At 35.4% G+C, this 22,414-nt stretch overlaps 1 protein-coding gene across 3 annotated transcripts; it reads left to right on the top strand.

Annotated features, from left to right (window-relative positions):
* Positions 1–7,349: 7,349 nt before the first annotated feature.
* LOC127853572 (uncharacterized) lies at positions 7,350–22,046 on the top strand. Of its 3 annotated transcripts, none has more exons than XM_052388223.1 (5): positions 7,350–7,493; positions 7,993–8,199; positions 14,033–15,610; positions 19,604–19,678; positions 20,654–22,046. In XM_052388223.1, the coding sequence occupies exons 3-5, from the start codon at positions 14,557–14,559 to the stop codon at positions 21,877–21,879; spliced, it is 2,355 nt and encodes a 784-aa protein (XP_052244183.1). In that variant the 5' UTR covers positions 7,350–7,493; positions 7,993–8,199; positions 14,033–14,556; the 3' UTR covers positions 21,880–22,046. The 3 variants fall into 3 exon arrangements, with proteins under 3 accessions (XP_052244183.1, XP_052244181.1, XP_052244182.1); XM_052388221.1 differs by having other exon boundaries at positions 7,386–7,552; XM_052388222.1 differs by lacking the exon at positions 7,350–7,493 and adding an exon at positions 7,577–7,869.
* Positions 22,047–22,414: the final 368 nt, after the last annotated feature.

A 22,414-nucleotide genomic window follows, 5' to 3' on the forward strand; every position in this document is an offset into this window, starting at 1 on the left:
AAATGCAGCGGCTGTTTTTTTTTTTTATTGGGCACGTTATACCACTTTATCACAACTTTGTGACAACCAGAAATAAAGCACATTCTTTAATTAAAACTCAAACACTGAATGCTTATTAACTCTGAGTGATGCTTATCAAAAGGTTATCAAATATCGTCATATTTATGCGACCTCATGCGTGTATGACATTTGAGCTTCTGACCATGAAAATAAATTGGCCTCATCAATGTTGAATGGTGTGTCCGCACGGGATTATTGCATGATTCACTTTAAATTCGTTTGCTTCATATAATCTTTATAAAAGGGTTAGGTTAGACATGCACGACTCAATATGGCTCGATTGGTCATTGTCGGCTCGGGAACTACTTACATGTACCCCGGGTACTCTTAAGTATACTTACATGTACCCCGGGTACAGTTAATATACTTAAACGTACCCGGTTGATATTAGACTGTTCCCGAGTTGTATTCCTGTCCAAAACGCGCTACCTATTACGTTTAAACGATATTGTTTATTTTAAACCAATCTCTTTTACAAAAACTGCATCAACATGCTTTTTGAGTATGATCAATTCCGATAATATGGAGGCCATTTAACAGAAAATTGACATAAATTTGAACATAATTAATTTAAAAAAATAGCCGACAACAACCGGTTTAGCGTTAAAATTTTCCGGGTACGCTTTAGTATATTTACCGTACCCGGGATACATGTAAGTGTACTTAAGAGTACCCGGGGTACATGTAAGTAGTACCCGAGCCGACAATGACCAATCGAGCCTCAAGCTCGAATATATGTGTTCGTCTTCTTGATATTACAGGGTTCTAAATCGTTTATTCACCATATAATTCAAAACATAATATATAACACATCCATGCTGTACAATTGGTTGGCTATAACCATAACAATTAAATACTGCACTAGACTCGAGTACGTTTTGTTTATATTCCGTCTGTACTACGCGATGTGACGCAAATTTTCTCGCTTTCCGATTTATTAAATTTGACAGTCTTACGCGGCCATTGGCCGACCCAGCTATTTAGTATTACTAACTGACAAGTTATGCGAACGCTTCGATTACACTTGACAGCGGCAGGCCCCCTCGGCAACGGCTCGGTTGTCTGGCCCACGTTACAACAGGATCACATGTCATATTCTGATCGTCACGTATTCAATTAACAAATAGTCACGCGCAGTTCAGAGCGTTGTTGGTTAGTTTCAGCGACTTTCTATTTTGCACTTGCCTGTTTCACGTTCGCTTTGTGATGAACCACTGGTGCTCACTTTTTGACGAACGTTTGGATTAACTTTTTTTAAACAGGTATTTATTTTTTTATTTAGGGAACTTCTTTTTTATTTCATATATCTAATTTAACCATAGTCTACTTCAAGTCATTTCCGGAACGCAGTGAATTTTAAACTTTACTTGAACGTTCAATTCTTTGATTTGTCTTTTTTTCTTCCCTATTTATATAAAGATAATTCGCGCTCACACTAATCGGAGCTATGCAAGCTTTACCAATATCCAAATATGTGCTATACTTTAGTTTAGAATTCGACTGTTTATAACGCATTTTAACAATGATATTTAATTATTCATGTGCATGCATCTTTGTTGGATTTTACGTTTTATTATTGTTAAGCTCTTTTTGTTTTCTTGAACATTAATGTGCATGAACTGTAATACTTGCAGCGTACCATCGATCACACTGCGGGCTGCAGCATGGGGAATGGTAGGTCACTTTCTTATTTTAACCCATTTATGCCTAGTGGACTCTCCCATCCTTCTAAATTGGATTAATTGATTTCCAAAATTAGGGATGTCTAGTATATTGACTTCTATATTTAGAATAGTTCTTACATATATTCCTTTTAGCAAACAGCACAGACCCTGATGAGACGCCGCATCATGCGGCGTCTCATCTGGGTCTACGCTGTTTGCCAAGGCCTTTTTTTCTAGACGCTAGGCATAAATGGGTTAATACTTTATTTTTTATCAGTTTCACTATAACAATATACTAGTCAATTAATATGTATGGATAATTTTATAAGTAGCCCCATTTGCAATACATTTATTGAGATTTACTAAAATATGGTGTGTTTTTATGTTCTAATATTAATCGGCGGTTTTCTTTCAATCGATATATATTGTATCTTTTCAATTGAAATGCATGGCGATGTCATTTTGAAAAAAGGTTATTTTCACATCGGATATATGGACTGATTCCATTTGTGTAACTACAAGAAATAAAGCAACATAGATATGCATAGTATATGTCATGTACATGCAAAAGCCTGAATCGATTATTCACAAATTCATAAATTCACTAATTATGGTATCTCGGGGCTAATTATGTTCTCACGTTTGAAGTCAGTTATTTTGGTTGAAACATTCAAAACCGAGCAAAGAAGTATAACATGAAAGTATATATTTTCGGTACATATACATTGCATTAAAGGTCATGAAATATCTGCACACGCGCTCTGCATATCTAAGTCGGTCAAATGTTAAAACTAATCGCATAATTAGTTAATTATATAATTTGTGAATTTGTTATTGGCCATTATCATACGATGACTCGGAGGACTTTACCCCGAGACCAATTGAGATAGTAATAAACGAGAGTCTTAAATAATACTACTTAATTAATATTATTTTATTAATTATTAACATTGTTCAATTTCCGGCGCTTGTACTATTTATTTGACGCAATTTCCATAACAAAATAACTGAGTTATTTTTAAAGCAGCGACATCACTTTACTGGCGTAGTCATATGGAAACAACTCTTTATTAATAATAAGGCACCGTTGAAATGGGGATAAAATTAGAATAACTCGAAACGATAACGTAATGTACATAAATAAGAAAATGACAAACGTGCGTACATGCCAAGAACGTCGGAGTGATCGAGAGCAATGCGCCTTAGACGCTGGCTCCAGAAGTTTTGGACTCGCGTCACGATTTATGAGATCAAATGTTGCTGTTTTTTATGTTATCGCTTTCTTGTTTTAGTACGTACGTTCGTTTTAGACCTTTACAAAAAATTCACAAATCTTCGAGCAAAACATAGCGTAGAAGTGTTTTAGTTTGACTGTTATTGTATTCAACCATGCATACAACACCACGCGAACAAACACTTAAAGTCAATAAATCATTATTCGTCATCAATATCTCATCAAAGATCAATCACTGTCGATTGCTGTTCGACATAAACATGCCAATAAACATGCCTGTAAACACTTAACGCATAAGTACAAATCTGAGTACAAGTTACAATAGAAACATGTGTCGTCGTGTTGCTTCGAATATCATTAATTCCCGAACTAAATTCCACGTACTGATTGATGCATACCGAATCATTCCCAATAATATAACGCCCTGGATATCCCATCCTCATCATATCCAACTTTCTGTACCATCATCGTTGAATAGCTGTTTAGGAAAATGATCATCCTGATTGTCATGCGTGTTCCGTTCAGTGTACCTGTATCTCACTGATACATTGCAAAATACTATTTGTTCTTAATATTGTTTGAAGTAATTAAATGCCTAAATGGAAACGATTGGTTTAATTTCAGCTTTTTTCATAATTAACTAGAAAGAATGTACGTTGAGAATGAATTAAAAGAAAATTGTTTGTCCTAAGCGGCGTGACCTTCGTATTAGCAGACGAATGCCTTTTTCACTCTGCTATGGTGACTGTTTTCATGGAATCAGTATTGATACTTGATGTTAGTGATTCACGTATTTTACTATATTTTAAACGCAAACAACAGAATCTTTCCAAAGTATGCAATTGTTTTTAGTAAGTAACGCTATATAATTGGGTCAATTTAAAATGACGATTATTCCTAAACGAAGCTGTCTTTTTAGTGTACGTGTCTTTTATATTTGTAGTATTTCGCTCCCTGACTTATAGTTCTCTATATTTTTTGAATCTCTGACGAAATGTTGGAAAAATGTCATTTCGACAATCTGTGAACCAGTTCCTTAAATAGCCGGACGAAAAACAGTCAAAATTATGTCGCTCACGTTTTATTAGGAGTCCACCGAATAATATACCTATCAAACAAATGGAGTATCCAGACATTGGTTCCTACGGTCAGTGGGTCCGATGCTAATTTTGACACAGTCGGACATCGTTTTCTATGTTATTTGACAACCTGGACAATGTTTCTCACGTTTTTGACAACCAGTACAGTGGTTCCCACGTTATTTTGACAGCCCGGACATTGGTTCCGACGTTATTATACAGGCAATGTTATCGATGATTTTTCCACTGGAGCAATTTTGATATCAAACATAATTAAAGAAATGTATGAGAGTTTGGACGTCACAGTTTCCCAGTCCGTTCGAAGCAAAATCTTATCACCAGGCTACAAGTTAAGTTTTTGCCACCCCCACCACAATCCCCCACCGCCATCCCAACCCTCACTATGAAAATATCAAATATTGTATTCTTCATAGGACAGGTATATAATTCAATTATTAGTGGATTTAAAATACAAATGCCAATGAGAATCTTTTTTGTAAAGCGCAAAAAAACAATTGCTTCTTTAATTGGCAAACAGGTGTATGTACGACATCGCGAGTTTGTATGTGTTAACATTTATACTTTACATAACAGTATGTTGATGCTTCTAAATAATTATCAAGAATTGATACGATAATCTCCATGCAGAATGAATGCATTTTTATTATAAAAAAAATAATTGCCATAAGAAATGTAAAAATATTAAACATTTTTATCCGTTGCTTAATAGTGTAGTATTATTTTAATAATTGATGTAAACGTGAAATAAGTATGTTGTTGAAACAAACTTTTCCGCGTTCCTTCTAACAAATCGTGTATGATAAGTGAGTGCCTATCATGTTTTATAGCATTAACCAATTTATGCCTACCATCTAGAAAAAAGGCCTTGGCAAACAGCGTAGATCCAGATGAGACGTCGCATGATGCGGTGTCTCATCTGGGACTGCGCTGTTTGCTTAAAAGAATATCTCTAAGAAATATTCTAAATATATCAATAAGTATACTAGACATCCCTAATTTTGGAAATAAATTGATCCAATTTAGAAGGATGGGAGAGTTCACTAGGCATAAATGGGTTAAACACATCTCACCCACATATACTAGCGCCCATTAGCCTATATCTACAACACTACTTCTGTAAATAATCTTTAACTTCAATTGACTTCAAAGGATAATCAGCGTGAATTAATGATGCATAATACATGCATTACTTTATTTACATGTCACATATTTCATTAATGGTTAACATGGTAAATAGATATATGTCGACATTACGAGAACAAACATGCCATTATTATAATACTCCGTATTGTTCTGTTCTGTTCAGTTCAGTGTGGATTAAAACGCGTGTTTACGTTTATAAGGAAATAGAGTAACCAACTTGGTATGACGACTCATTCTCCCTATGTATCGGAATGGCGTGTTTACGCTTATAAGGAAATAGAGTAACCAACTTGGTATGACGACTCATTCTCCCTATGTATCGGAATGGCGTGTTTACGTTTATAAGGAAATAGAGTAACCAACTTGGTATGACGACTCATTCTCCCTATGTATCGGAATGGCGTGTTTACGTTTATAAGGAAATAGAGTAACCAACTTGGTATGACGACTCATTCTCCCTATGTATCGGAATGGCGTGTTTACGTTTATAAGGAAATAGAGTAACCAACTTGGTATGACGACTCATTCTCCCTATGTATCGGAATGGCGTGTTTACGTTTATAAGGAAATAGAGTAACCAACTTGGTATGACGACTCATTCTCCCTATGTATCGGAATGGCGTGTTTACGTTTATAAGGAAATAGAGTAACCAACTTGGTATGACGACTCATTCTCCCTATGTATCGGAATAAAGTAACCAACTTGGTATGACGACTCATTCTCCCTATGTATCGGAATGGCATATTTTGAATTACATATGAGCCACGCTCTGGAAAAAAGGGGTTTAATGCATGTGCGTTCAGTGTCGTCCCAGATTAGCCTGTGCAGTCTTCACAGGCTGATCAGGGACGACTCTTTCCGCCTAAACTGGAATTTGGCAAGAAGAGACTTTCTTTAATCAGAAAATATAATTAAAGTGGAAAGTGTCGTCCCCTTTTTCACTGAGCACGGCCCTTATGGTTTGAAGCAATTGTTCACAGATTAGCAAACTGTCAAATTTTAAGAAGTAAGAGATTCAAAATTGAATTAATATGACAAGTCGTCAATCAAAAGTTCTATTTAGAGTTTGTAACGTACGCTTTTCATCAACAAGTTTTATTTTTTATTATGTTCTCAATTACATACTATACAACAGTACAAATATATATATAGACAATTGTATGTAACCTTTTTAAATTAGAAATATCAGAGACTTTTGCATTTATAATCATAGAAACCCATATGTATACATGTCTAAAATTACCAGAGTTCCAATTCTGTACAAATCAGCTCTATATTACAGTATAAACCTAAGAGGATGTTGCTGATCCTTTTTTAAAAACATCGTTAAAATAATTGAATTAAAATATTGAGTTCCAATACGAGCACTATTGCGCAATTAAGAACTTGTTTAGAAAATCGTGTATCACCCCGATCAGACCGTAGATGACCTGATTAGCAACAACTTCTTAGAAGCCTCTAAAATACATTATTGTTACTAAAAAATAACGAAAAGACATTATTTACAAGTATATAAAAGACGACGTTTTAAAATATCATAACAGGTTTTGGCACAACCTCTAATCATTAAAGGGGTTGTGAAGAAAAAAACTAATTGATCGTTTTTAGACATAGATAGAAAGTTAGGATTTGCACTAACAGCTTTGTCAAATAATATATGTCTTAAGTCATGATACAATGTGGATACTGCGTGTATAACTATCACAGTTCGCGAATGGCCCGGCCCCATGGTAGCGCAATAGATTTTGTTCAAATAGATATCTGGTTCGAATCTCGACGACGGCAGGTTCGTTTTATTAATTTTTTAACGTTATTAGTATAATTATTTGTATTATTCCAAATGCTATGGTTACGGTAGAAAATGCAATTATATTTGTATTTTTCAAAATACAAAATACTATAAATACTTAATAGTATGCAGATTGTTTTCAACACCAAAGAAAGCCATATAGTCTTAGTCACAGAATATAAAATGAAAACAAATTCCTCTTCATTAAAAAGCCAAGCAACTCAATTGAATGGCGCCCATGACAAAAAGATAGCGAAACGTGGAAAAAAATCACATTTGGGTACGATGTTCTTCTTGTGTTTAATATACACAGATAACATGGTCACTAGGTTTGATATATCCTTTCTTTTGCGGTAGATATCGAAATGTGCACTGGAGGGATACATAATAGAATTTAAGACTGTCTATAAAGACGCGTTTTCTATCTCATGTCAGTGATCAAATTTAAGGCCTCTTAAATAACACAGCGCGGACGATTTTACTTAAGGCGGCGAAGATATATGTAAACTCAGTTGTTAAATATGATTTATTAAACTCTGCACGATTGCGAATATACTTTGCGTATGCATTTTTCTCTAATTTTACTTCATTAACTTGGATATTGTTTTTTCGTGTTTGTTTTATATATTAATAATCAGGAATATACTTTTATTATGTTACTACAGTCTTTTTTTGGTAATTGGTTTAACTCTAGTTGATTTGGTAAATAATTTGTGTTATGTTTATGAATACGTTTTATGCTTTAAACTGTGGTGTGCTTGTGTAGGTTATACTGGAAAAAAAAAACGTACACAAATAGGAAGACAAAAGTAAAGAACAGTGTAAAATGTATGAATATGTGTTTACACTCTTGAAGACATGCGGATAAATATCTACCGGTAAACATTGTGCTGTATTCAATTGACAATAGGCATGTTACGATATTTACGTATTACTTAAGATTGCAAGAAGTGAATGCAAGTGATTTTAGTAACACGTTTCAATATGTGTGTGTTCTGTAGAGCTATCCCATCAGGAAGGGGTCAAGGGGAGCGTCGGTGGGACCGGAAATAGCGGAACCTTCCACAAGGTCTTGGTCGACAGCGAATACAGCTTCCCTGATCTGGTACATCCGGTGCTCAACGATCCACCGGATGTTAGCGCAAAGATCACTGACGAGGTTATTTATGAGTCAACTGTTGATCCAGAAGCGAATCCTGAATTAACAGGTAAGCCATGCCGTTCACTCTAGAATTTTATGTCAGATAAATGAAGATGATAGAATAAAACAAGTGGGAAAACGACCGCTTTTCTGTTCTTCTCATCAGCATAACTTTACCATCCTGCGGTCACCGGTATGAATAATTGAATTAAGTGGTATAATTTTCTCATAAATGCAAAATAATGACAACACATAAGTCAGAGTCTTACTTGTAACCCTGTGAAGGAATAATAATAATATAATTCTTGAACGTGTGTTACCTTTGTAATAATTGTACATTGTACTTAATTGATATACTAAAAAATCGGTTTTGTTCTTGTTTCAAATCGAGTAATTAATACAGTATGATTAAACTTAAATTTAATCACCAACACTACCGAGTACCCGATCACTAAATGCCCCACAAAACTTGATTACAGCGTCGCACTTTTCCTTGCAACAGATGTTCGTGTTAACAATTAAAAACGAAATTTGAGATGTTTGAATGTTTTATGTCCTTTCCCGACAGTCCATAATTGACCAAAATTATCAAGTTCGGTGTTGTTAGCGAATGTCTTGTTTTGCTTTCGGGACTTGTATATCACTCATTGAAAATGTCGATTTCGAATTTGTCTAACACCGAAAAGGAAATTATAGAAACAAATGCGAGTATTCTATGCACACGCTCCTCATTTGGAAAAAGGCAACATATAGCAGTCGTGTTGTCCGTCTTTGCGTCCGATATGTCCTGTCTCAGACATAGCATTGGGACGTATCAATAGATTTTAATAGAATTTGCCACGAATAAAAACATGTTTGCTACGACATTTCGCTTGTCAAACCCGCCTACTTACGAAAAAAGTTCATAGTCAACCTTAAAGGTCAAATTTGGCATGTAAACAGGTTGATTGTTTTTACTTAAAAATAATTTTGCCTTAATTTTATTGATGAATTTGAAATAATTTGCATCAAATGTAAACTGCCATAGCACGACTTGTCGCGTGTTACACCCCGTGTCCCTTCATCAAAGGTCTAGGTCACAATTTTTGGTCAAAGGGCTAATTGACAATTCCTGTCTCATCTTTAACTTGCCATATTTTGCGGGATCTTAAAAGGATTTTTCTACACAATTTAACGATAATAAACGACGTGCCACATACAACCCCTCTCTCAAAGGTCGAAGTTACACTCAAAGGTCAAAGGTAACTTTTTTTAAAGTGGAAAGTGGGGCCATTTGTGTTATTTCGACACTTTAATGTTGCCTTTTGCTTTGTACAGCAGTATTTGATGTCAAATCATCTTGATTCGTGACATCTTCTTGTCTGCTCCGACTTAAATATCATCGTCGGTGTATACACCATAAACTTAAGTTTCATTAGACTATTTGTATATCAATAATTACATTTTTACATATCACGTCATGTAACGTGACCACGAATGAGATGTTAATATAGTAACTTTATATGCCAGCCTTTTCTGGTTTTAAGTTTAAATTTAAGATACCGTATACAATGTCAGTATAAATGATTATTAACAGGAATACTCTCGCTGCACTATATATTTTTGCATCCTTCGAAAATAACAACGCATATTCGTCATGTATAGTAACAGTACACTTCTAAATTATCTTACGTGCCAATATACTGAACCACAGACAAAATACCTGTGTATTGAATTTCATTGAAAGAAATAATACACAAATTCGATACGATGCTCGATCTAAGCAAAACCTGATAAAACATTTAAAACTCGCAGCTTTGTACGATATCGCTGAAATAAAAAGCGATGAACTGTAATACCATCTATCGAAATGATCTTCCATCGTGAAAGAATGCGTATTATCTTACAAAATAGTTTGTTTAGTATGTGACCGAAATAGTTCATTCTACCATAAGTATTGTACCCCACGTTTAAACTATACTTCGGTGGTGGATAGTTAAGTTACATAGTTATGTTGCATCCACACCGGCCCTTTGCCAAAATATTTATTTCACACTCACATATTCACTGGCGCCGAGCCTTCGAATAATACAATTCACAGATTCTCATATTTCAGAAGGTCATAACATTGCTTGGGAAGACTGTATCGCTGTGCCGACATTTGCAGGAAAATTGAAAAAATATTAGTAAACAAACACGTAGTAAATTATATATATGATATACCGGATGTCGGCGCACCTACATTTATCACTTAAAAGGGTATTCTTATTAAATGTTTTGTTCAGTTAAGTTCAGAAGTAAAGATTCTTTATAGAACATAGGCGTGTTACATCATATATATTATTTATGCTTTCCGATGGTTTATAGAGAAATATCAATGAATTTAAACTGATAACTCGCCGTGTCAAACAGTGAAAAATAACAGTGATCATTATCAATAATTTCACTGTCCTACTGTGAAATGACGTCGATATCATGACGTTACGACGTCACTATTTCAGCAAAAATACAAAAATAACCATTTGTAAGAAAAACATGAAAATAAAATTTGTTTGATTTGGTGCAATGTCGTTTTTAATTCACTCGTGATCATATAAAAATATATTTTCTATGATCACTCGTGAATTAAAATTGATATTTCACCAAATCCAACACACATCCTTTATATATTCTATTAACATTTTGTCGATTAATACAATGAACTCGTGAAATACAGTCTGCCGCGTGAGTATGCAACACAGTACACCGTCTAGACTGATAACTACCTTTAGATGCATATATTTGCATTTACGATGCGCTTGTCAGAAAATTATATTACATTGCAATCCTGCACTGCATATTAAATTTGAAGATTTTTAATGCTCTCTATCATTATCAGAATTGTATGCTACAGAAATCTGAGTCTGGTCGTGTATCCTTTAAGCTAAAGTTTTATTGATATGATTTTGTTGTTTATTTAAATTATGCCAACACCACTTTAGGATTTATTGTTGCTATTGGCGTTGTTTAAAATAAAGTATTGTTGTTTTCTTCGTTTACTGTATAGATGGGTTCACTAATTAACTGGCCATCGAATAGTGTCCCGGGGGCAACACATAAAAATCAATGAGCGTTTAATGTGTAACGCAATCATTTTTAAAGAACTTTTAAAAGAAACATGTTTGACAGAAGACAGATTTCACATCAATATATTTCTTAAATAGTTAATCTGCACTATCAGACACGTATTTGAGCTTCTCATGATTCATGCAACAGGTTTGCAAATGCCGGAAAACAAAAACGTAAACGAAACGAAGGCAAGTGGTTTGCACTATTCAACAATCGCCGTAAAGAATGCATTGTTTTCAACAAGACTCCAAACATAACGATCATATTTGCAGTACTCAAACTCAATGGCAGACTTTGTGATCTTTTTGGGCTTGCACAAGGTCACTGGGGTCACAAGTTCTTCATCCGCTGTTAGCGCGGCGTGCTTCCGTTGTCTTCGATGCATTTTCTTATTGTTTTTTTACGCCGTCTTGTTCAAGCAGAAAATGAACCACCTGCCCTAGGGCTAAGTTATTTAAATTGTGTACGAATACTATCGTATACGATTTGTAGTCAACCACAAAAAGCCCACATAAATGATATATCCTTGCGACGGTTGAAATATAAAGTGACAGTTTCATAGATTCTTAGACGATACGAAATTTTGTGCTTAACCCATGTATGCCTAGCGTCAAAAAATGCCTTGGCAAACAGCGTAGACCCAAATGAGACGCCGCATGATGCGGCGTCTCATTAGGGTCTGCGCTGTTTGCGTAAAGTAATTTCTGTAAGAAATGTTCTAAATAAAAAAATAAATATACCAGACATCCCTAATTTTGGAAATAAATTGATCCAATTCAGATGGGAGAGTCCACTAGGCATAAATGGGTTAAGACAAATAACTTAGCTATCGTCGTTAAATAGCATCTGCCCTTTTACAATGAAGAAAGCAGTCGGGATTGATAGCAATTACAAAACTATCTAATTATATGAGAATCAAAATAATGTGTGATTTCTTTTTTTAACAATAACGAAACATTTTGAGGAACTGTAATTTTTTTATTTTTTTTATTTTTGTATTGATTGAATATTATCATGAATGTTTTTATTTTCATGGGAGGGGGCATGTTTAACGAAGACCGCAGCCGTATGTTTCATTAAATTGAACAATATTCCCCCAAACAATAAAAAAGAACTAGCATTTTTATAGATTTTTTTCATTTATAATGTGAGAAAAAATCCGTTCTCTGATATGCGTAGAATGTTGATCTGATGTAATTGAATTTCAGGCCAATTAAACAACGTGGAGTTCAAGTTTAATTGCTACAATAAAGCAATAACATACATAAAATTAAAATGGTTAAGTGCGTTCAGGTGTAAAACTATTTTTGCCTGCTCTATTTCATCCTTTCTCTGTTTATAATGTAGCAATTGCTATCGGCGTTGCTGAGTTGGCGAGAGAAGTATTTGAAATATTTCATTTAATTAATCGAAACCACAATTGAGATTTTTTTAAATGGACGGATCATCTTTAAATAGTCAAAAATAAACAAGATCACAGGCGTTTTTATTTTCAAATGGAAGTAAAATGTCTTAGAACTTATCAATAAAGTATTGCGTAAAGTTTATGTTAAAAAATCTCTTAATTGCTTTCTGTCTCTAATCACAGTTAGTTATAAAAACACGATTTATTCAATAGAGTGTTGCCGTGATGGTAACAGTTCTTATACGTGTACTTTAAGGCATAGTTAGTCTACTTCATTTAACAGATTCATATTTCATTTAAGAAAGTTTCAACATTCCGCGTTCCACGTAACACCTTATCTTCAATGGTGGTCATAGTTACCTTGAACTACGCGCACCGTGTTTAACGTAAAAACACGTACGTTAACAAAGGCGTAACGTGTCAATGACGGCATAACATGTGTCCACCTACTCTGATGCCTCACATCTCAGTGCAACACGGGGCTATAAAACTGCCCAATGCTGACAGTAATTGCATCTTACGCATGCGCGGATGAGTAGCGGCCGTAAAGCAGCCAAATAGCCGACGTGTTCGATCCCTCTTTGACATTTAGTACCTTGTTTACAGTTTGACCACTCCCGCGTCGTGATTGATGCGCATTTCAAAAGTGGTAAACAAATATCCATACATAGCTTCTTTAAATAACGCGAGTGCTTAGTCAATCTGCTCCGTGGAACATAACCAAAATGCTTTTCCTTAAATAATTTAACTTATGCCAATCTCTTATTTAGTACATGATGCACCATCACCCTAGTTCAAGTTTGTATTAAAATAATGTCCGAATGTACTAGTTAGTGTTGAAACACATATATAGTATCCACCGATGAAATGAAGGTCGTTTTACCAAGTACGTATTGGCATTGGCTTTTAAATCAAACCATGTACTTTATCTTGTTGAAGTTTATTTCTTATCGTCAATACTTATAAGTAAATAATTTAGTATATGTGCTGTAATTTCATCTGTAACTTTATCTGTGTTTGCGAAATGGTTTTAACGAGGATTCGTCGGGGGCGGAAAATAAATGATATTTATTATCTTTAATGTAGAAACGCTTCCTGATACCGGTATACTGAAAACCGTTAAGAGTATGTGATGTAAGGTTGTTAATGAAATTGATGTGTGATACGTAAGAACATGCGATAAAGTCGTGAGCAATTTTGTTCGTTGTTCACATTTTCCTTATTGTTTTTTGTCTTTAATGAAAATTGTTGTTTATGTTCCATACTATTGCATTTTTTTTACACAAAACGACTATGCCTATATCCTAGATATTTTCGTTTCATGTATTGATTTAACTACAATTAAATTGTTTTAGATCTTAATGATGCATTGAACTAAATGATTCATTTGTACATCGGTCTTTTGCAGAAACTGAGAGCAAGGGAACGGAAGAGAAAGAAACGAAGCAGAAAAACGAGGTTGATGAAGAGGACGACGAAGTTTTCGAGAAATGTAAGGCTCTAATCACAGAAGCCGCAGAAAGAGCCGTAAAGAGATCCATAGGTGGCTCAGTCAGCAGAAATTCTCAGTCAGAACTGGTCACGGATATTGACGCTGCAGAGGTAGAAGACTCTACTGAGACGGTCCAAGTTCTGGAGCAAACGAGTAAGACAGAAGTAACGACTTTAGAATCTGTTGTAGCGCTTTATAGCGACATAGAAGCGAGCGAAGAGAAAGCTGCTATCGATAAAGTGACAGAATCTGAGCTTAACAAAGGCGTGGAAATAAAAGATGAAACTGGTACAAATGTAAATGTTGATACTTCCAAAGTTGAAGGCAAGATAAAAAAGGGTAAGGGTAAATCAAAAAAGATAAAAGGGAAAGTGGATGATACTATCAAGACAAGCAGAAAGTCGGAGAAAAGGGGATCGAAGACAAACGTGTTTTCCAACATGTTCAAATTTAGCAAGAAAAAAAGTTCGGGTTCTGACGTTGTTGTTGCAGATATGAATGGTAAAGAAGCAACAGATGTGATCGAGTCTACATGTGTAAAAGAGAACGGGGATTCATCAAATCTGACCACTTGTTCATCTCTTAATAATTCTCCCGATCTCGAGCATGACGTAAAGAGACTTAACTCTTTAGACAGTGGAATTGTTGTTGAAAAGGGTTGCGATAACCCGGTCGCAAATGTTGAATATGCTATTCCTCAGAAGAAAGAGATTAAACAGCATGATGAAAATTCAGACAGAGAAACCGTCAACGGAAAGATTGAGGCGAATGAGAGTGATGATGACCTTGGAAAGGTAATAGGACAAAGGCTTGCTGAGCCCATTTATATAAATGGGGATAAAGATGATGAAGATTTTGTGTACATCAACGAGAGAGCGGTAGATGTAGGCAATCTCTCAAAATCTGAGTGTTCAATAGTTGAGGCGGTTGAGAACGGTCCTGATGGTATAAACTATTCTAGCATCGGTAACGATCAGGCAGCGAAAGAAGATAGTAAGTCAAACGCATCTTCTGATTCTGGGACAGGAATGAACTCGAAAATACAGTACGTAGACAAACCGGAAAATCCAACCGGGGCAAAATTGAAGAAGAAAAGTTGGTCTTTTCAGTTTGGCAGGAAGAAGTCCACTGACAGGGAAAAGACCACAGCTAATAAGGACCATGATGAAGTTGATGGTTCGCCAAAAGAGCATAAAAAGCAAAAATGGCGCTTCGGAAAATTTTCATTAAAAAAGTCATCGGAAATAACTGCCTCGACTCCTAACCTCAACAAACCGTCTCTACCGGACGAGACGATTGCAGAAGAGGAAGAAGAAAAGAAAGAAGAGCCGGTCGGAATTCGGCAGAAGAAGCGGAAGTCGTCGGCGTTTCAGATGATAAAGGCGAGAATCAGCAGAACATTCAGCGATGCTGGCGCCCGCGAGAGACTCGACAGACGCAGCCACTCCTTGGCCGACCTTTCGACGTCAGACGACACGGCGAATAAAAGGCGCAGTAAGTGTAACGGGAGCATTTATTTAAATAAAAGGCTTAATTTGTGATATTTTAATATCGATAAGTACATAATTGGACATTTCATTGTTATAAGTATTGGCTTGCGTGTTTACTTTCGAATAATATGAGTATATAATAGAAATCCATTTATAAGTCACATGCCTGATAAAAGGCTACATGGATACGTGTAACGTTGAACTAACGGATCAATATTAAAATGAATCTATTATATCAAACCCAATTTAGTATATCAAAGAAGCATAGCGACGCTTATTACGGTTAATATTTAAAAGAAATCTTCTAATAAGCAGGCAATTTTTGAAAGCGTCAGTTCGAATCCCACTAGAGGCAAGAATGATATGTTTTACATTGTATACAGTTTTTCTAAGTGAGTATATTATTGTTAATTCGTTTCTATACGGAATTTTTCATGACCTCGGTAGTCCGTAAGTTTGATTCGCGGAAGTTGATTGTGTGACTTCAAATTTCAAGAGCTTCATATTTAAACATAATATGTTATCACATGCTACGCCTGGTTTTCTATGTTATCTCACCATTAAGAATATTTTTATTTAAACATGTGTTATATGGCTTTTTAATGTTTTAATTTGCTAATTTTTGTTTTTAAACAACTTCACCGGTTTTATCATGACGTTTTATCGAATGATTTTCAGTATTTGATACAATATAAACCAATATATAATAAAGACAAACATTTACTTGAAAACATGTACTGATAAAATAAATGTATATATTTAGGGAGAAATACCTTCGACATCCCCTTTTAAAATGTTCAGTTCTTTCAGGTATTGGTTTAAATGTTCTAAAATATCTAACTCGTATTAACCCATTTATGCCCAGCGTCTATAAAAAAGGCCTTGGCAAACAGCGTAGACCCAGATAAGACGCCGCATGATGCTGCGTCTCATCTGGTTCTACGCTGTTTGCTTAAAGGAATTTCTGTAAGTAATATTCTAAATATAGAAATAAATATACTAGACATCCCTAATTTTGGAAATAAATTGATCCAAATTAAAAGGATGGGAGAGTCCACTAGGCATAAATGGGTTAAGTCATCCGATTTGAAACCATCTACCCACGTCTTCCAGTATCAAACTTCTATCTCGCCTTCATATCGATAATTGCCACCAATTAAATAGTGGTTTGTTAGAAGCAATTTGCTTTTTATCTTTCGTGTCAAAGGGTAATTCGTGCTATTTATGAGTAGTAAAATAAATCAGAAACGCTTTCAAAGTATCGGAACACATAAGAGTGACGATCATATTCCATATTGATGACTTAATTATGACAACCCATTCAATAATACGTATAACATATTAAAAAAAACTATTCAAAAGTCGATAAAAATGAAATTAAAAAGAAACACGAAAACAAAATAATGTTTAACAGAGTATTCAGGTCTATATCAAAAACTATGTTGTTGTCATAGATTTGCACTAAATTCGTTATCCGATTGTGTGCCGATGTTCAAAAGAAAACTGAATGATACCCGTCATGCGCAATAGGATCTTATGACATAGGCGCGGTCTCGTGAGGAGCTACACTGTCCGCTAATGAGACCACAAAACTGTGCGTGACTTTATTGTTCATGACAAAGTTAAACTTGTGCGACTATTAAGTCAAAATACATTGTTATTGAAAACAAAATATGTATAAAGTAAAAAGTTGCTTATAGACATCGCAGTAAAATATGAAACCATATGTGGAGCTCTCATGGGTTAATTTTTAATGACGCTTTAAGGGCGCATAAGTAAACACTTAAATTCTTTTTTTTTTAAATTAAGGTTGCGAATTAAGAAAGAAACATGCATAGGTTCTATGTATTTGTCGTTAATGTCATACAAAAAACAACGGGGATCATTGACGTTGAATCAACGCAAGTGCACAAGTATGCCTTGCAAACCACATTTGTCGCATTCCACGTAAATTTTGCGCAGCAATTAAGTAAACGTTTATCTTTACCAGTAGTCAGATGATCAATTTAACACCTCATATTAACCCAATACATCAATCGAGCCAGATAGCGATGTCAAGGAGAGATGCATTCATTTCAATATACTCATCAGCAAACAAGTCCATTCATTCATGCAGTGATTTTATTTTAGTTTTAATGTGTAACAGTCTTAAAATGTTTTTTTATTTAAAGTTTGTTTTTATAATTATGTTTGGTCGTTGTTTATTTCCCCTTTACAGGCTTTTTACAGTAAATAAATATACCTTCGCCTCTATGTGAAATCATGCATTTATATGAATATTCATACATTTAGATGCATTTAATTTTTAAACATTATACCTTACCGGTTTACTTTAATTATCAAGTCTCATGTAGAAAATAACGCGTATGGTTCATTTGTCTGATGTTTTTTGACATTGTTGATACACGGTTCTGTATTCATCGCTTCATATTTTTACATCTAACATTAAATTAATTATTGCGGTGTCCAGCTGTTGTGGGACACGCTTGTTAGTTGACGAAATAATATAAAATATAACCGTATACTGAAAAGTCGAGTTTGAATGAAAAGTAACATTGTCGCTTGTGTTTTTAGCGTCATTTTTCTAGATCCTAAACTTTATGTTCTCCCTACAATAACACTAAATGTATATTTCTTTTTTATCAAATGGAAGGTTAAGAACTGCAGTTCTTGATAAATTTATTTATGAACTGTGAATTTTAATATATTATGATTTAATCGGACTTAAATAATCTAGAACTTCTTAAAGCGTAAAAGCCGCGTTCTGGGACAACTGTGCTTTATGCATGTGCGTAAAGTTTCGTCCCAGATCAGTCCTTTTGCAGTCCACTCATACTAATCAAGGACAGCACTTTCTGCCAAGACAGGACTTTCGCTTAGGAGAGACTTGCTTTAAATAGAAAATTCCATGAAACCGGAATGTCACGTCCCTTATAAGCATGCAAAGGCTAATCTGGGACGACATTTTACGCAAATGCATATAGCCAAGTGTTCTCAGGACGAGGCTTATATTGAAGTCCTTCTTGAAAACACAACAATATGACGAAGTGTTGTCAAGCCAGTTTTAATAGTACACCAATATTAATGCACACCACCAGAGATAATAGATAATCAGTATGATATCATTATAAGCATGGTTTTTTATTCCCTGTTTCGTATTTTACACGCCTTTCTCCACAAATTCAAGCAGTTTCGATTTTATGTTTCGTACTATACCACAGGTGTTGGGCGCGTTGCCAATTCACTGAAACACTATCAATATGTTATAAAACAACATCTTTCATCGCTTTGGCATATTGATAGTGTTTCAGTGAATTGGCCACGCGCCCAACACGTGTGCACTATACATGACTTCTCCACTTTCTGGAGTTTGAATTCCCTGTTTCGCATTTGACACGCCGTCCACGACAATTTGCCCCCAGTTTTGATTTCAAGTAACACATGATGTAATTTTCTCCACTGTTTGCATGCAGTTGTGATTTTATCATATGTTACAACTAAATTACGCATGTAATTAGCGTTAGTATGCAGTTTTGATTTTATGGTACGCCTTATACACACATATCTTAACCGATTGCGTAAAGTTTTGATTTTATGCTTCACCCTTTACACACCTTTCTATAATGTTTGCTGTTTGATTTCATGTTACGACTATACACGCATTGCCCCACTGTTAACGCAGTTTTCATTTTATGTTACGCATCACACACGTATTCCTTCCACTGTTAGCATGCAGTTGTGATTTCATGTTACGCACTATACAATCATTTCTTCCCTGTTTGCATGCAGTTGTGATTTCATGTTACGCATTATACACTCATTTCTCCCCTGTTTGCACGCAGATGTGATTCAATGTCACGCATTACACACTCATTTCTTCACTGTTTGCTTGCTGTTTCGATTTCATTTTACGCATTATACACTCATTCCTTCAATATATCCGTGCAGTTTTGATTTCATGTTACACATTATACCCGGATGCCATCACTGTTTGCAGGTATCGTCGAGAGCGAACCTGACCTGCCGGACTCTGAAGCTTTCGACGGGGTTTCCCTCTCGGACATGTCAAATGGTAAAACTCATGGATTCGATACCTTCGACTTATTCATGTGGTCTTATGTGATTCTTGTTCAAGTGGTTATGCACTCGGTCCAAGCGTTTGACTAATTCCGCTTTTATCCATACATCCGATGCAAGCGTTTGACGGATTGGTCAAATTTAGGGATCCGCTCTTTACTTTTCAGAAATGACCAATCCATTGTTGTTCTTATAAATAATTTACTTAGAGTAAATAAATGCTAATGCATTCGTAGACATGAATGTACCAATGACGCTTTGCCAAACACAGATAATTCTGAATACAGATCGCTACAGTTTAAATGAGTGAAAAACTATTATGATTCAAACAATCTTAAACTGTCTTAAGTTTACTAAAACATATAACAAAATAATATTTAGTGCACGTAGGTTTACATGTTAAATTGCTTTGGTTTCAACGGCCCGTAAGGTTCTACACAGAGGTCGAGTCAGCTCTACTCTCTATACCAAGGTTCAATATACACGTGCTCTTGTCAGAGCAACTGCGAATTCCATGGGCATATCTAACGACTTGATGTAGAGGATAATTAGTTTGAGTGCGTGACCAGTAAATAGCTACAAAATACTATACATTTACGGACACAAAAATAAAGTATTTTTCATGTACAATTGTGTTAATAAAGGATTTTGTACCTCGTATAATCCTGTTATACTGACTGTACATATATGCTTTTTTTAATATATGAATATTTAAAAGGTTGACGAGGCATAGTGGATATGGTGTCCGCCTATCGACCGGGAGGTCGTGAATTCGATTCCCACTGTGGGACCGTACTTTAACTCTCACATAGACGCCAAGTACTGGTTGTTAGTTCCAGGAAACAGACTTGGGAGCGTTTCAAGTCATAAGCTTACGATGCAATTGAGCTGAAAATGAATAGGTTTAAACTAATATATGAATATTAAAATGCATGTTTATCATCAAGAAAACTTAATTGTTTACTTTTAGATGAAGATGTTGCAACGCCGAACGAAGATAAACAAGCAAGTCCAAAACCTGCGAAAAGGCGTAAGAAGGCAACGAAGACAGCAAAGGCTGCTAAAACAGCTAAAACTACACTTGAGCCAAACGAACAAGATAAAACCAAACAGACGTCGTCAAACGGAACTTCCAGTAATATAATGATATCTTCTGTCGAAAACACAAACGCCGCAAACATTGAACTAGAACTCGAAGAAAAGATCAAAAATCCCATCGTTGAGATTAAAACAAACACAATTCCTAAAATCAAAATTGTTACAGAACAATCAGATGGCACATATAAGGAACTGGCCGAAGATGACGAATACGTAAAGATCGCCGAAACAGCATTGCTTACAACATCAGTTAAGCCAATTATTGCCGACACGAAAACAGTAGAACCCGTCTGCGATGATTATTCTAATGTCTGTAAGAGACCTAACGAACATAATTCAATGTGCGAACAAATTTCAACAGAATCAAAGGCGTTTGATTATGTTCAACAAATTTTGACCAATGCTATTGATATTTTAAAAGCTGAAAATCTAACTGAACCCCGAAGTGAAATCGTTGGCGAAGACGCTGTAAATGAACCCGAAATAAAACCTGAAACAAAAGCATCGGTTAAAGCCGATTTATTATTACACACCGTGTTGTCAAAAGAGCAGCCCAACAGCGATTCATCGGAGGATAAAATAAATGACATACATGTTGAGTTGGTGAGCTCTGCAAACAGTGAACAGGGTGTTTTTACTGATGAGGCGACTGTGGTGAAACAAAGTACTTGCGAAGAATTAAACAAAGGTATTTCATCTAATGGATCGAACGCAGAGGAAGTTCAGTTATCACTGAAAGAAAATGGAGCTTTGTTTGAGCGAGTGGTATGCAGAAAAGAACGTTCGATTAGTATTGACGAAGAACCTGACACTAAAGAACGTGCAATGAGTTTTGAAGAGGAAGCTAAGTATGTGTCTGAATTAAATGTGACATTAAACTCAACTCCTTCGACACCCACCACCGATATGGCGATGCGGTTAGAAGTGAATGTAGGTAAAGATATCAACATTCCAGCTGGTAAGAAGATCGTGCTGATGAAAGAGATGGCTGTGCAGGTTCCAGACGACAGTGTGCCACTAGATTTAGAGAAGGATTTAGGGTTTACTGACCATGTTGCATGTACAGTGAGTGTAGGAGTCCAGGCGGGGTCAAGTTAGTGGGACATAATTCTATCGGCAAAGAGACAGAATTGCACGGTGAAGAGGCAGATGTTAAATTGATGTTTGTTCAACAATATGTTGTTAACTTGCTGGCGAATTGTGAAATCAATTTTGCTGAAAACGAAGCGATAGCGAATGAACAACAAATATACCTGTTAAATTGACATGCGTTTGTTAGTCGTTTCTAAAGTTATGGTTTTAGTTTAATGGGCCAACTTTCCAATGAATATTTTCAGAAGTTAACAGTTTGACTAGTTGGGCAGTCAGAAAAACGACATGCTGAAATGAAGTAGAAATCTATGAATTGTGAACAAGTATGGTAGCGTATTGCGGACAAACCAGTGTTTTTTCCCAGATGGCTACCAGTAAAAAAATTGAACGCATTTAATCAACGCAGGCGTTGCGTGTTTTTCTCGTCGGTTACGGGCTGAAGATTTACGAACAATATAATACAATTCATATTTTATTTTAACATACAGCCAGATCTTCATTTTTCACAAATATCTTACATGACTAATTATTGTATAATAGC

Source organism: Dreissena polymorpha, chromosome 12 (assembly GCF_020536995.1).
Source record: "Dreissena polymorpha isolate Duluth1 chromosome 12, UMN_Dpol_1.0, whole genome shotgun sequence".
Taxonomy (NCBI): domain Eukaryota; kingdom Metazoa; phylum Mollusca; class Bivalvia; order Myida; family Dreissenidae; genus Dreissena; species Dreissena polymorpha.